At 41.2% G+C, this 13,350-nt stretch overlaps 1 protein-coding gene across 1 annotated transcript; it reads right to left on the reverse strand.

Annotated features, from left to right (window-relative positions):
* Positions 1 to 11,461: 11,461 nt before the first annotated feature.
* OR51D1 (olfactory receptor family 51 subfamily D member 1) lies at positions 11,462 to 13,132 on the reverse strand. The gene has a single exon (XM_002708549.3). The coding sequence runs from the start codon at positions 13,127 to 13,129 to the stop codon at positions 12,113 to 12,115; it is 1,017 nt and encodes a 338-aa protein (XP_002708595.2). The 5' UTR covers positions 13,130 to 13,132; the 3' UTR covers positions 11,462 to 12,112.
* Between the last annotated feature and the right edge of the window lie 218 nt (positions 13,133 to 13,350).

Genomic DNA, 13,350 nt, shown 5'->3' on the forward strand with positions numbered 1-13,350 from the left:
AAACATAGAGCAGCAAAGCAGTCCAGTGGTTACTTGTGTACTGGACTGGAGGGTGATGAGCAGACATGGGAATCAGGAATCTCAAAGGCACACAAGGAAACTTTTGGGGGTGATAGATATGTTGATTGCCTGATTTTGGTGACAGATTTGTGGGTATGCACCTCTGTCAGAACGTCTATGGTACATTTTTAATGTGTACAATTTGTTGTATATTAATTATACATTAGTAAGCTATTAAAATTTAAATAAAATTAAATATCCTCCAGAGCTGGAGGCATGAAATACCCCGTCCCCATATTACAGGTTTTACCTGAATGAAAACACTCAGGTGCAGATGCCATGACAGCCATGAAAGTATAATTGTCATAGCAGTCTGTTGTCTGGGAGCACAACCGACTGAGACCCCAATTGCTCCTTTTTTGGTTATCACCAGTTAGCCTGGGAGCCACACTTCCTCCAAGCTGCTCCCAGGAAATGACTTCGTGCTGACCCATTTCTGCCAACCTGGGACTGTTCCAGTGAGCAGCCTTTGCTTGGGGACTATCATTCAGCCTGGCTGAAACTTTCTCAGAATCATACTGCGGTCTGGGTCTGACTCTTTCCACCCAATTTTTCCTTTCTCCTTTGACATGTGTCAGCTTGTACCATAATCTGAAGGATTTACCAATCTATTTCTATTCCTTCTTCCAGTTATATGCCATAAGCCTTTTCCAAGAGAAAATATATTAAAAAAAAAAAACTCTTGTATATTTAATTCCATTAATTCTATCTTGTTGATTGCTTGGAAGATCGGAACCCACACAGATGCTAGCCTGTCAGGAAGGCAGCTTTCAGGTAATCACTCTCAGCTGTGCTGGAGCCCAGGCCCCTATTTATATTTCATGTCCCAAAAGTAGTTTTCAGAAGCAGTAGAGAGCCTGGGGGGGGGGGACAGCGCTTACTTGTGAAACAATGGGAGGTGCCCTGCGGCATCAAAGAAGCACCCAGTGAGCCCTCCAACACCCAGAAGCCACTGGTTAAGACATGGTTATCAGCCCATCATCAGATCATCTCACTCATTCAAAGTTCATAGATGTGCTGTGACAACAATGATAACCCTGAGCCTCTACAGGAGCCACAGGGGAGAAACGGGGCTCTCTGCTTGGGTCTCTGACACTTGTCAGTGATGCTTTTCCTAGACTGAGTGCGCCATCCTCTAAGCTGAGATGGGTAAAGTGGAAGGCCATAGGGAATGAGGATGGACCTCCTTTTCCACTAATGTTGGCAACAGAGAATTTGTAGACATTACCTGAAGAATTACCTAGCATAAGAAGATGGCTGTGGGGCAGACTCATAGAATGACAAATGCCTTAAACAGCACTCTGGGCTCAGAATCAGCCCTTAACTCATTTGGATATGGCTAAAAAGCCCATGAGAGTATCTCTGGCATGGTAAGCCAAGACACTGTGGCGAAAAAATAACCTAAATGAAAGATCTCTGTGAGTGATATCTCAGTAGAAAGAAGAGGCTATCAAAGAAGGAGGTATCTTTCTCTGAAGGGAGGAGAGAACCACTTTGATTATGATTATGGCCTTGTCAGAGTTTGTGAACTCAAGAGGCTTCCATAGCCTTGGCAGCTCATGACAAGAGCCTCGGGTGATTGCTGATGTCATAAATAAGAGTGCCAATTGTTAAATCAACAATGGGAGTCAATGTGCACTTACTCCCCATGTAGGATCTCTGTCCTTAATGTGTTGTACTATGAGAATTAACAGTAAAAACTCATCTTCAAACAGTACTTTGTACTTTGTGTTTCTGTGTGGGTACAAACTGTTGAAATCTTTACTTAGTATGGAGTTGATCTTCTGTATATAAAGATAATTAAAATGATCTTCTGTATATAAAGATAATTAAAATGAATCTTAATGAAGAATGGGATGGGAGAGGGAGTAGGAGATGGGATGGTTTGTGGGTAGGAGGGTGGTTATGGGAGGAAGAACTGCTATAATCCAAAAGTTGTACTTTCAAAATTTATATTTATTAAATAAAGTTTTCTATAAAAAATTAAGATGGCAGTGGGAAGCTGTATCCTTCAAACTGTCTAATTACCATGATAAAATCAATGTACTGAAGGCTCAATAACACTCTTGTAGGCCAAGCATGGTAAGAGTGAATGCTGACATGCAGCACACAACTAAAGTATGATTTTGAGTAGAAAGACTATTAGAAGTTTTTCATAACTCTGACTACTTTTTATCAGAATCTTAAATCTGAGACTTAAGTGTCTGATCTTGGGAAAGAAATTTCTAGAAGTGACATTATCCTAGTGTCAGCTGTCACTGAACTTCTTCGAGCATAGGTTTCTTTATCTGTAAATTGGTAGTGAAAATATTATCTGAGATCTAATTTTTTTTATCAAAATTGATCATTAATAGCTGGGGAAAGTACTTTTGTGAACCTCATAATATATAATCAATAGCAAAAAAAGAACAGGAGATGGGATAGATGGTGGAACAAGAGTGAATTTGTTTATTTAAAATGAACCAGAACTCTTTCTGCCTCTCCCCCACTCTAAGCAGACTCAGCCTAACAGCCACTGAGCACCGCATATGCCAGGCTCAGAAAACACGCACATAGTAAGACCTGCTCCCTATCCTAAAGGAAGACAGAAAACTGTCATATAGGTAACTGGGTTCCAGGATACAGGACAACAGTTATCATACAATCATTTAACTCCAAACAGAGGACTAAACATCCAGTTGGATTACAGAGGCTTCTGTTTTATGATAGAAGTGCAGAGACTGTGGGAGCCTAGAGAAAGCCACTACTCTGGTCTGGCAGTCAGCCAAGTTTTCCAGCATTGCAACAATCATTGTAGGAGTCACCCATCATCCAATAAACAGTTCCTAGGGAATTCAGAGATGGCCCAAGATCTTCTGAGAAGGAAGACACCAGTTAGTCTAAAGACAATGACCTTTCAGTATGGACGAGGGAATGCCTTCTGGCCTTGGCACAGAAGTTGTTCATGAAAGGTGAAGGCTGCTGTACTTTGAATACTATCCCCTAAGGTAGAATAAACATGTCTTATTTCAGCAGATTTATTACTTAAAATTATTTTCATCAACTTTTATCAATAATTGTATTTTCCATGTGCATTCACATCTATTATCCTATCTAATTAGTCCCCACACCCATAGCAGAGGTTCTATAATCCACTCCTATTTTACATTGTTCATACCTTCCAAAATTACTAAGGTTAGTAGATTAAGCAACTGGCCCCTAAAAGAGCTAGTGATCCCCGCACCACAGTGTGTTTTTTCCTGATGCAGATGTAGACCACATCTAAAGGAACCTCTTGACAAGGTCTGGATTTCATTTTCAATTCACAGCCCAGTACAAGGAGAATGAATTTCAACTTCTCTGAAGCTTTGTGAAAACAATTTATTGGGAGATAAAGAGTTGTCTTGATTAATTAGTAACAATGAGCACCATTCATATAGGCCATGATGTGAATAATATTTCTTAATCTTGTACAACAAAGCAACCATATGAAAATAACCATTCCAAACATGTTTACAAAGGATGTTCACAGCATTTGAGCTTCACAGCATCACTGCTGTTGAGTTTCTCATTATACAAAAGAGGGAATTATTTCTAGAGATATTATGAGGTATGTTGCTGTACCTTTCCTTAAAAGTCCTATTTCAGTGTTCTTTCCTCTGCTCAAATTAATCTATACTGTTCCACACCTACAGTTCTACAGGGTGAATGTTTTTGACCTAGCAGATTCCAAGAGCTGAGGGTCAAGTGAGTCACTTATAGTGAGATGAACCCTAGCAGATGCTGGCAGCTTTACAAGTACCACCTACTCATCCTCACAGTCAAGGACTTGAAAACATGCTTGGCAGAGCAGCAGGAAAGAGAAGGGAGAAAAGAAGATAATGTAACCTGGTATTGAGAATAAAGCTAGTGCCTCAGATAAAGCAGACAGGGAAGACAGGCAGAGGCACCTGAAATCCTTGTGGTCAAGGTGAAGGAAAGATAGAGGCAGAAGCAATGTTCTTACCAGACACACATAAAGATAATTCTCACCATATATATGCAGACATAGAAAAATGTACAGGGAGTCCGGCAAGATGGCGGAATAGGAAGGGAGCACACTGATAGTCTGGGGAGAGATAGTTTAATAAAAGTGGAGATACTGCAGGTTCAAGGAAGAGTAGGGGAGGAAACAGCACAAGAAACTCTTCCGGAACGCGTGACTCACAGCGGACCTGCGTGGAGAGCGTGGGAGCCCACAGTTCGGGACATCAGCGGCAGACTCAACACACCAGCGCTGGAACGCGAGGTGAGCCGAACCTCAATAGCCCGAGACACCGGCAGGCAAGCGGAGAGAGGAGACTAGAGGGAACGACCCCCGGGGGGGGGGGGGGAAGTTCACAAGGCTAACTGGAAGAGAGAGAGAGAGAGAAAAAAGGGTGACTAGTACGGACACGGGTTTCTCTCTCTCCGCTCACCTCTCAAGGGCGAGCAAGACAAAGAGCAGGCGCCATCTTGGACATACGTCATAAGCAGAGCGACCTCAGGTCTGAACCGGCCCTGAGCCTAGCAGAAAAACCTGACTCTGGGTGGGGCGAATTAACAGGAGATTAGGAGCTAGTAAATTTGTGGTGCTACTGAACTGAGACTGTGAAAAAAGAGACGGTGGGGGAGAGAACTCACGGAATTCACATGAGCACTCTCCAGAGACGCTACAATTCCGTAACTTTGGCAACCCAGTGGGAGGCTGAAGGAGAATTTGAGCCCACTCTGAGGGCCGAACAGATTCCCTGTGGGGATCTTGGGAAAGAGCTTCCGATCTCTGGCTCCTGTGGGTATATCATTTGCCTGCTAACTACCTCCAACTTCGTTCAGCTGTGCAGAATTACTTCCCTTTTGAATCAAAAAAAAAAAAAAAAAAAGAGAGAGAGAGAGAGATTTACCACGCCTAACCTGGGAGTGTCACCTTTGGCACACCAAACAGAGCTCTCAGGCCACACCCATCTCAAGCCCTAAGGCTCCATCAAAAACAGATAGTCCACTTAATCTAGAGTCATAGTATAACAAGAAAAAGCACCACAGTGAAGAAACCAAATATCTCCAATATGCCAAATAACAAACGCAAAAACCGAGGTAATAAAAACAAGGAAGTCACCATGACGCCCTCAAATGAAAAAGACACCCCAATTCAAGATTATGAAGATGATGACATAGAAGAAATGCAAGAAGCAGATCTCAAAAAATTGATAAGAACATTAAGAAGTTCTCAAAAACAAATTCTGGAACTACACAAATCCTTAATGGACAAGATAGAAAATCTCTCTCGTGAAAATGAAATATTAAGGAGGAATCAAAATGAAACGAAACAACTAGTACAACCGGAAACTGTGATAGTGACTGAAGTGAAGAATTCAATAGATCAAATGAAAAACACAATAGAGAGCCTTACAAACAGAATGGGTGAAGCAGAAGAGAGAATATCGGACTTAGAAGACAGAGAACAGGAAAGGATACAGTCAGACCAAAGAAAAGAAGAGGAAATTAGAAATCTGAAACATATTGTCGGGAATCTTCAGGATACTATTAAAAAACCCAACATTCGGGTTCTAGGAGTTCCTGAAGGCATGGAGAGGGAAAAAGGATTAGAAGGCCTTTTTAGTGAGATATTAGCAGAAAATTTCCCAGGTTTGGAGAAGGACAGAGAAATCCTAGTACAGGAAGCCCACAGAACCCCTAATAAACACGACCAAAAGAGATCCTCACCACGACACGTTGTAATTAAACTCTCCACAGTGAAACATAAAGAAAAGATCCTGAAATGTGCAAGAGAGAAACGTCAGATTACTCTCAGAGGATCTCCAATCAGACTCACAGCTGACTTCTCATCAGAAACTCTAAAAGCTAGGAGGGAATGGCGAGATATAGCCCAGGTACTAAGAGAGAACAACTGCCAGCCCAGAATATTATATCCTGCAAAGCTATCATTTGTGAATGAAGGTGAAATAAAGACTTTTCATTGCAAACAGAAATTGAAAGAATTTGTTGCCACTCGTCCAGCCCTGCAAAAGATGCTTAAAGATGTGTTACACACAGAAACACAGAAACACGGTCATCAATATGAAAGAAGGTAAAGGAAGGAAACCAAGGAAGGAAACCTCACAGCAAAAGATCACAGGGAATTCAAAGCATATATTAGAACTTATCTTTGGCAAATGGCAGGGCAAAGTTACCACTTATCATTAGTCACTTTGAACGTGAATGGCCTGAACTGTCCAGTTAAAAGACACCGATTGGCTGATTGGGTTAGGGAACAAAACCCATCTATTTGCTGCTTACAAGAAACACATCTTTCCAACAAAGATCCATACAGACTGAAAGTGAAAGGCTGGAAAAAGATATACCATGCCAACAGAAATGAAAAAAGAGCGGGCGTAGCCATCTTAATATCGGACAACATAAACTTTACCACAAAAACTGTTAAGAGAGACAAAGAGGGACACTATATCATGATTAAGGGATCAATTCAACAGGAAGATATAACAATTATCAATGTATATGCACCTAACTACAGGGCACCAGTTTATCTAAAAGATTTATTAACGGACTTAAAGGGAGACTTAGACCCCAATACAGTAGTACTGGGGGACTTCAATACTCCACTCTCAGAAATAGACAGATCATCCGGTCAGAAGATCAACAAGGATACAGTAGATTTAAACGACACTATAGCCCAAATGGATCTAACAGATATATACAGAACTCTCAATCCTACAGCTAAAGATTTTACATTCTTCTCAGCAGTACATGGAAGCTTCTCTAGGATTGACCACATACTAGGCCATAAAGCGAGTCTCAGCAAATTCAAAAGAATTAGAATCATACCATGCAGCTTCTCAGACCATAAAGGAATGAAGTTGGAAATTACCAACTCAGGAATCCCTAGAGCATACACAAACACATGGAGATTGAACAACATGCTCCTGAATCAACAATGGGTCATAGAAGAAATCAAAAGAGAAATCAAAAACTTTCTGGAAGTAAATGAGGATAACAGCACAACATACCAAAACTTATGGGACACAGCAAAAGCAGTGTTAAGAGGAAAGTTTATATCAATAGGTGCCTACATCAAGAAATTGGAAAGACACCAAATAGATGAGCTTTCCATTCACCTCAAGGATCTAGAAAACCTACAGCAAATCAGACCCAAATCTAGTAGGAGAAGAGAAATAATTAAAATCAGAGAAGAAATCAACAGGATTGAATCAAGAAAAACATTACAAAAAATCAGCCAAACGAAGAGCTGGTTTTTTGAAAAAATAAACAAAATTGACACCCCATTGGCCCAACTAACTAAAAAAAGAAGAGAAAAGACCCAAATCAATAAAATCAGAGATGAAAAAGGAAATGTAACAACAGACACCACAGAAATAAAAAGAATCATCAGAAATTACTACAAGGACTTGTATGCCAGCAAACAGGGAAACCTATCAGAAATGGATAGATTCCTGGACACATGCAACCTGCCTAAATTGAACCAGGAAGACATCGAAAAACTAAATAGACCCATAACTGAGACAGAAATTGAAACAGTAATAAAGGCCCTCCCAACAAAGAAAAGCCCAGGACCAGATGGATTCACTGCTGAATTCTACCAGACGTTTAAAGAAGAACTAACTCCAATTCTTCTCAAACTATTCAGAACAATCGAAGAAGAGGGAGTCCTCCCAAATTCTTTCTATGAAGCCAGCATCACCTTAATTCCTAAGCCGGAAAAAGATGCAGCATTGAAAGAGAATTACAGACCAATATCCCTGATGAACATAGATGCAAAAATCCTCAATAAAATTCTCGCCAATAGAATGCAACAACACATCAGAAAGATCATCCACCCAGACCAAGTGGGATTCATCCCTGGTATGCAGGGATGGTTTAATGTGCGCAAGACAATCAATGTGATACACCACATTAACAGACTGCAGAAGAAAAACCATATGATTATCTCAATAGATGCCGAGAAAGCATTTGATAAAATACAACACCCGTTCATGATGAAAACTCTAAGCAAACTGGCTTTGGAAGGAACATTCCTCAATACAATCAAAGCAATCTATGAAAAACCCACAGCCAACATCCTATTGAATGGGGAAAAGTTGGAAGCATTTCCACTGAGATCTGGAACCAGACAGGGATGCCCACTCTCACCACTGCTATTCAATATAGTTCTGGAGGTTCTAGCCAGAGCTATTAGGCAAGAAAAAGAAATTAAAGGGATACAAATTGGGAAGGAAGAGCTCAAACTATCCCTCTTTGCAGATGACATGATTCTTTATTTAGAGGACCCAAAGAATTCTACTAAGAGACTATTGGAACTCATAGAAGAGTTTGGCAAAGTAGCAGGGTATAAAATCAATGCACAAAAATCAACAGCCTTTGTATACACAGACAATGCCATGGCTGAGGAAGAACTTCTAAGATCAATCCCATTCACAATAGCTACAAAAACAATCAAATACCTTGGAATAAACTTAACCAAAGACGTTAAAGATCTCTACGATGAAAATTACAAAACCTTAAAGAAAGAAATAGAAGAGGATACCAAGAAATGGAAAAATCTTCCATGCTCATGGATTGGAAGAATCAACATCATCAAAATGTCCATTCTCCCAAAAGCAATTTACAGATTCAATGCAATACCAATCAAGATACCGAAGACATTCTTCGCAGATCTAGAAAAAATGATGCTGAAATTCATATGGAGGCACAAGAGACCTCGAATAGCTAAAGCAATCTTGTACAACAAAAACAAAGCCGGAGGCATCACAATACCAGACTTCAGGACATACTACAGGGCAGTTGTAATTAAAACAGCATGGTACTGGTACAGAAACAGATGGATAGACCAATGGAACAGAATTGAAACACCAGAAATCAACCCAAACATCTACAGCCAACTTATATTTGATCAAGGATCTAAAACTAATTCCTGGAGCAAGGACAGTCTATTCAATAAATGGTGCTGGGAAAATTGGATTTCCACATGCAGAATCATGAAGCAAGACCCCTACCTTACACCTTACACAAAAATCCACTCCACATGGATTAAAGACCTAAATCTACGACCTGACACCATCAAGTTACTAGAGAACATTGGAGAAACCCTTCAAGATATTGGCACAGGCAAAGAATTTCTGGAAAAGACCCGGGAGGCACAGGCAGTCAAAGCCAAAATCAACTATTGGGATTGCATCAAATTGAGAAGTTTCTGTACTGCAAAAGAAACAGTGAGGAGAGTGAAAAGACAACCGACAGAATGGGAAAAAATATTTGCAAACTATGCAACAGACAAAGGGTTAATAACCAGAATCTACAAAGAGATCAAGAAACTCCACAAAAACAAAACCAACAACCCACTTAAGAGATGGGCCAAGGACCTCAATAGACATTTTTCAAAAGAGGAAATCCAAATGGCCAACAGGCACATGAAAAAATGTTCAAGGTCATTAGCAATCAGGGAAATGCAAATCAAAACCACAATGAGGTTTCACCTCACCCCGGTTAGAATGGCTCACATGCAGAAATCTACCAACAACAGATGCTGGCGAGGATGTGGGGAAAAAGGGACACTAACCCACTGTTGGTGGGAATGCAAACTGGTCAAGCCACTATGGAAGTCAGTCTGGAGATTCCTCAGAAACCTGAAGATAACCCTACCGTTCGACCCAGCCATCCCACTCCTTGGAATTTACCCAAAGGAATTTAAATTGGCAAACAAAAAAGAGGTCTGCACCCTAATGTTTATTGCAGCTCAATTCACAATAGCTAAGACCTGGAACCAACCTAAATGCCCATCAACGGTAGACTGGATAAAGAAATTATGGGATATGTACTCTTTAGAATACTATACCGCAGTAAGAAACAATGAAATCCAGTCATTTGCAACAAAATGGAGGAATCTGGAACACATCATGCTGAGTGAAATAAGCCAGTCCCAAAGGGACAAATACCATATGTTCTCCCTGATCGGTGACAACTGACTGAACACCAAGAGGGAAACCTGTTGGAGTGAGGTGGACACTATGGGAAATGGTGGCTTGATCAACATAGCCCTGACTGTTAATGAACAACTAAATACATTATCCCTCTTAGTAGTTTTTTTTGTCTGTTCTACTTAATATGACTGGTTTAGATCTGTAATTGATGCACAGTTATTCTTAAGTGTTGAAAATTAACTGAAATGTGATCCCTGTTGAACATGGTGGTGGGAATGGGAGAGGGAAGAGATGTATAATTTGGGACATGCTCAGGCTGACTTGCCCCAAGTGGTGGAGTTGGAAGCATACCAGGGGATTCCAATTCAATCCCATCGAGGTGGCATGTACCAATGCCATCTCACTGTTCCAGGTGATCAGTTTCAGTTCACAGTTGGTCATGGTGAAGGGACTGGGAGTCAAAGGGAGCACATAGACAAGTCTAGTACCTGCTAACGCTAACTGATGGAGTAAATAAAGGGGAGAGTGATCCAACATGAGAAGTGAGATACTCAGCAGACTCATAGAATGGCAGATGTCCTAAATAGCACTCTGGCCTCAGAATCAGCCCTAAAGGCATTCGGAGCTAGCTGAAAAGCTCATGAGAGTATTTCAGGCATGGAAAGCCAAGACACTCTGGCAAAAGATCTCTGCGAGTGAGATCCCAGTGGAAAGAACAGGCCATCAAAGAAGGAGGTACCTTTCTCTGAAGGGAGGAGAGAACCTCCACTTTGACTATGAGCTTGTCTAAACAAGATAAGAATCGGAGAACTCAGAGGGCTTCCATAGCCTTGGAAACTCATGACTGGAGCATAGGGAGATTACTGATGCCATAGACAGGAGTGTCAATTGGTAAAGTCAATAACAGGAGTCACTGTGCACTTACTCCTCATGTAGGATCTCTATCCTTAATGTGCTGTACATTGAGATTTAATGCTATAACGAGTACTCAAACAATATATTTCACTTTGTGTTTCTATGGGGGTGCAAACTGTTGAAATCCTTACTTAATGCATACTAAACTGATCCTCTGTAAAAAAAAAAAAAAAAAAAAAAAGAAATTATCAATTCCCAACTTGACTCTCACTGGGATTAAACATGACAATAGGTCTGCTCTGATTTCATCATCATTTTTAAAAATCATCTATTATTTTTCACTTTATGTTTCTGTGTGGGAGCAAACTGTTGAAATCCATACTTAATGTATACTAAGCTGATCTTCTGTATATTAAGATAATCGAAAATGAATCTTGATGTGAATGGAAGGGGAGGGGGAGTGGGAAAGGGGAGGGTTGTGGGTGGGAGGGACGGTATGGGGGGAAAGCCATTGTAATCCATAAGTCGTACTTTGGAAATTTACATTCATTAAATAAAAGTTTAAAAAAAAAAAAAAAAAAAAGAAAAAAAGAAAAATGTACAAAGATATCACCCATGAAACATATACTGGAATATGTCAGAACACCACTACTACACTCACCAAACACAATAGGCACATTTTCTCTCTTGCATATGAGCACACTTGCTTTCACACAGCACACACAGATACACATTGGCAGATAAATACACCCAGATACATACAGAAACTTGAGTACTTCATGTGAACTACCCCCTCTCCTGTCTCCATTTCCTTTCCACCACTATCCTCCAAATACCTTCAGTAACCCATAATTATGACTGTGTAACCACTTTGGGGTATGAGTAGTAAGTTTCATAATCAACACAGATTTACTGACCTAAATGCATGAGGGAAATCATAATTTAAATCATACATGAAGACTGAAATAAACCATGAGGTGTGATATTATAGCCTTCCCATGTCAAAATCATGTGTATATTTACTTGAGAGAGAGGGACCATGTAAGGCCATTATAGCACAGAGACTAGGTAAATCCTTCTCCAGGATGGTCTGCCCTTGCATAATGGCACATTCCTGGAGAGAGAAATACAAATCTATTTAGATAAACAGAAGTAGAAAAGAGTGTTGGCTCCTCAAACAAGACATTCAACATAATCTAATCCTCCCATCTTTGGCATTACTGAGGACACTGTGGTAGGGACTCTTCTCACCTGCTATCCTGTGAGAATATATGGAGGACCCTTGAACGAATCTCCTTGGTCTTGGCCCCATAGACAATGGGATTGACCACAGGTGGCAGCAATAGATAGATGTTAGCCATAACCACATGGAGCAGGGAGGTATGCCCACCCAGCCTGTGCACCACTGAGAGCCCAATGAGAGGCACATAGAAGACCAGCACAGCACAAAGATGTGAGATGCAGGTGTTAAAAGCTTTGAGTGCAGCTCCCCTGGAGGACAGCTCCAACACAGCTCGCAGGATAAGGATGTAGGAGAATCCAATAAAAAGGGAGTCCACACCCATGACTGAAAGAATGATGAAGAGTCCATAGATCACATTGACTGTGGTATCGGTACAAGACAACTTCATGATATCTTGATGCAGACAGAAGGAATGTGTGACAGTATGTGTCTTACAATAGGACAACCGCTTCAGGATGAAGGGCAGAGGGAAAAAGAAAACAAATCCCCTGGTCAGGGCAGCTAGTCCAATCTTGGCCACAGTAGGCCCTGTAAGCACAGAAGCATGGCGTAGTGGGTGGCAGATGGCCACAAAGCGGTCAAAAGCCATGGCCAGCAAAACCGCCGACTCCATGGCTGACAAAGCATGGATAAGGAACATCTGTGCCAGGCAAACATTGAACTCAATCTCCTGGATGCCTGTCAGAAAAAGGCTGGCCATCTTAGGCATGGTGATGGAGGAGAGAACTAGGTCAATGGTGGAGAGCATGGCCAGGAAAAGATACATGGGCTCATGCAAACATCTCTCCATGCGAATAATGAGGACAATGGCCAGATTGCCCAAGGTGGCCACAGCATACATAAAACACAGTGGAAAAGCCAGCCAGAAGTGTATGCCAGGCCCCAGACCAGGGATACCCACCAGCAAGAAGTATGTTGGGTGGACCAGAGTTCCATTTGGAGTAGCCACGACAGGGACCAAGAGCTGGGGCTTCTGCATCCCAAATTCAGTGCCTAGGAAAGGAAAAAGAAAAAAAATCATTCAGTCATGGCTCAGAGGAAAGATATAAGAAAGAGGCATTGGAAGAGTGACTGTAACAAATACAAGGATTTAGTCCTTCTAATAATTCTGAACCTCAGCCTCTCTCTGCTCTCATTCTCTTCAAATCCACTCATTCTTTTCACATCCACCTCCATGAACACCATGAATGTTGCCCTAGTCTTCCAAGGCCCCAGAACCATGCAGCGGATTCTACTAGTATC

This window comes from Oryctolagus cuniculus, chromosome 1, assembly GCF_964237555.1.
Source record: "Oryctolagus cuniculus chromosome 1, mOryCun1.1, whole genome shotgun sequence".
NCBI lineage: Eukaryota > Metazoa > Chordata > Mammalia > Lagomorpha > Leporidae > Oryctolagus > Oryctolagus cuniculus.

Bases quoted from the DNA above. Each gene is read 5' to 3' on its own strand.
- OR51D1 (XM_002708549.3), bottom strand. From the start codon at position 13,129: ATGATTTTTTTTCTTTTTCCTTTCCTAGGCACTGAATTTGGGATGCAG.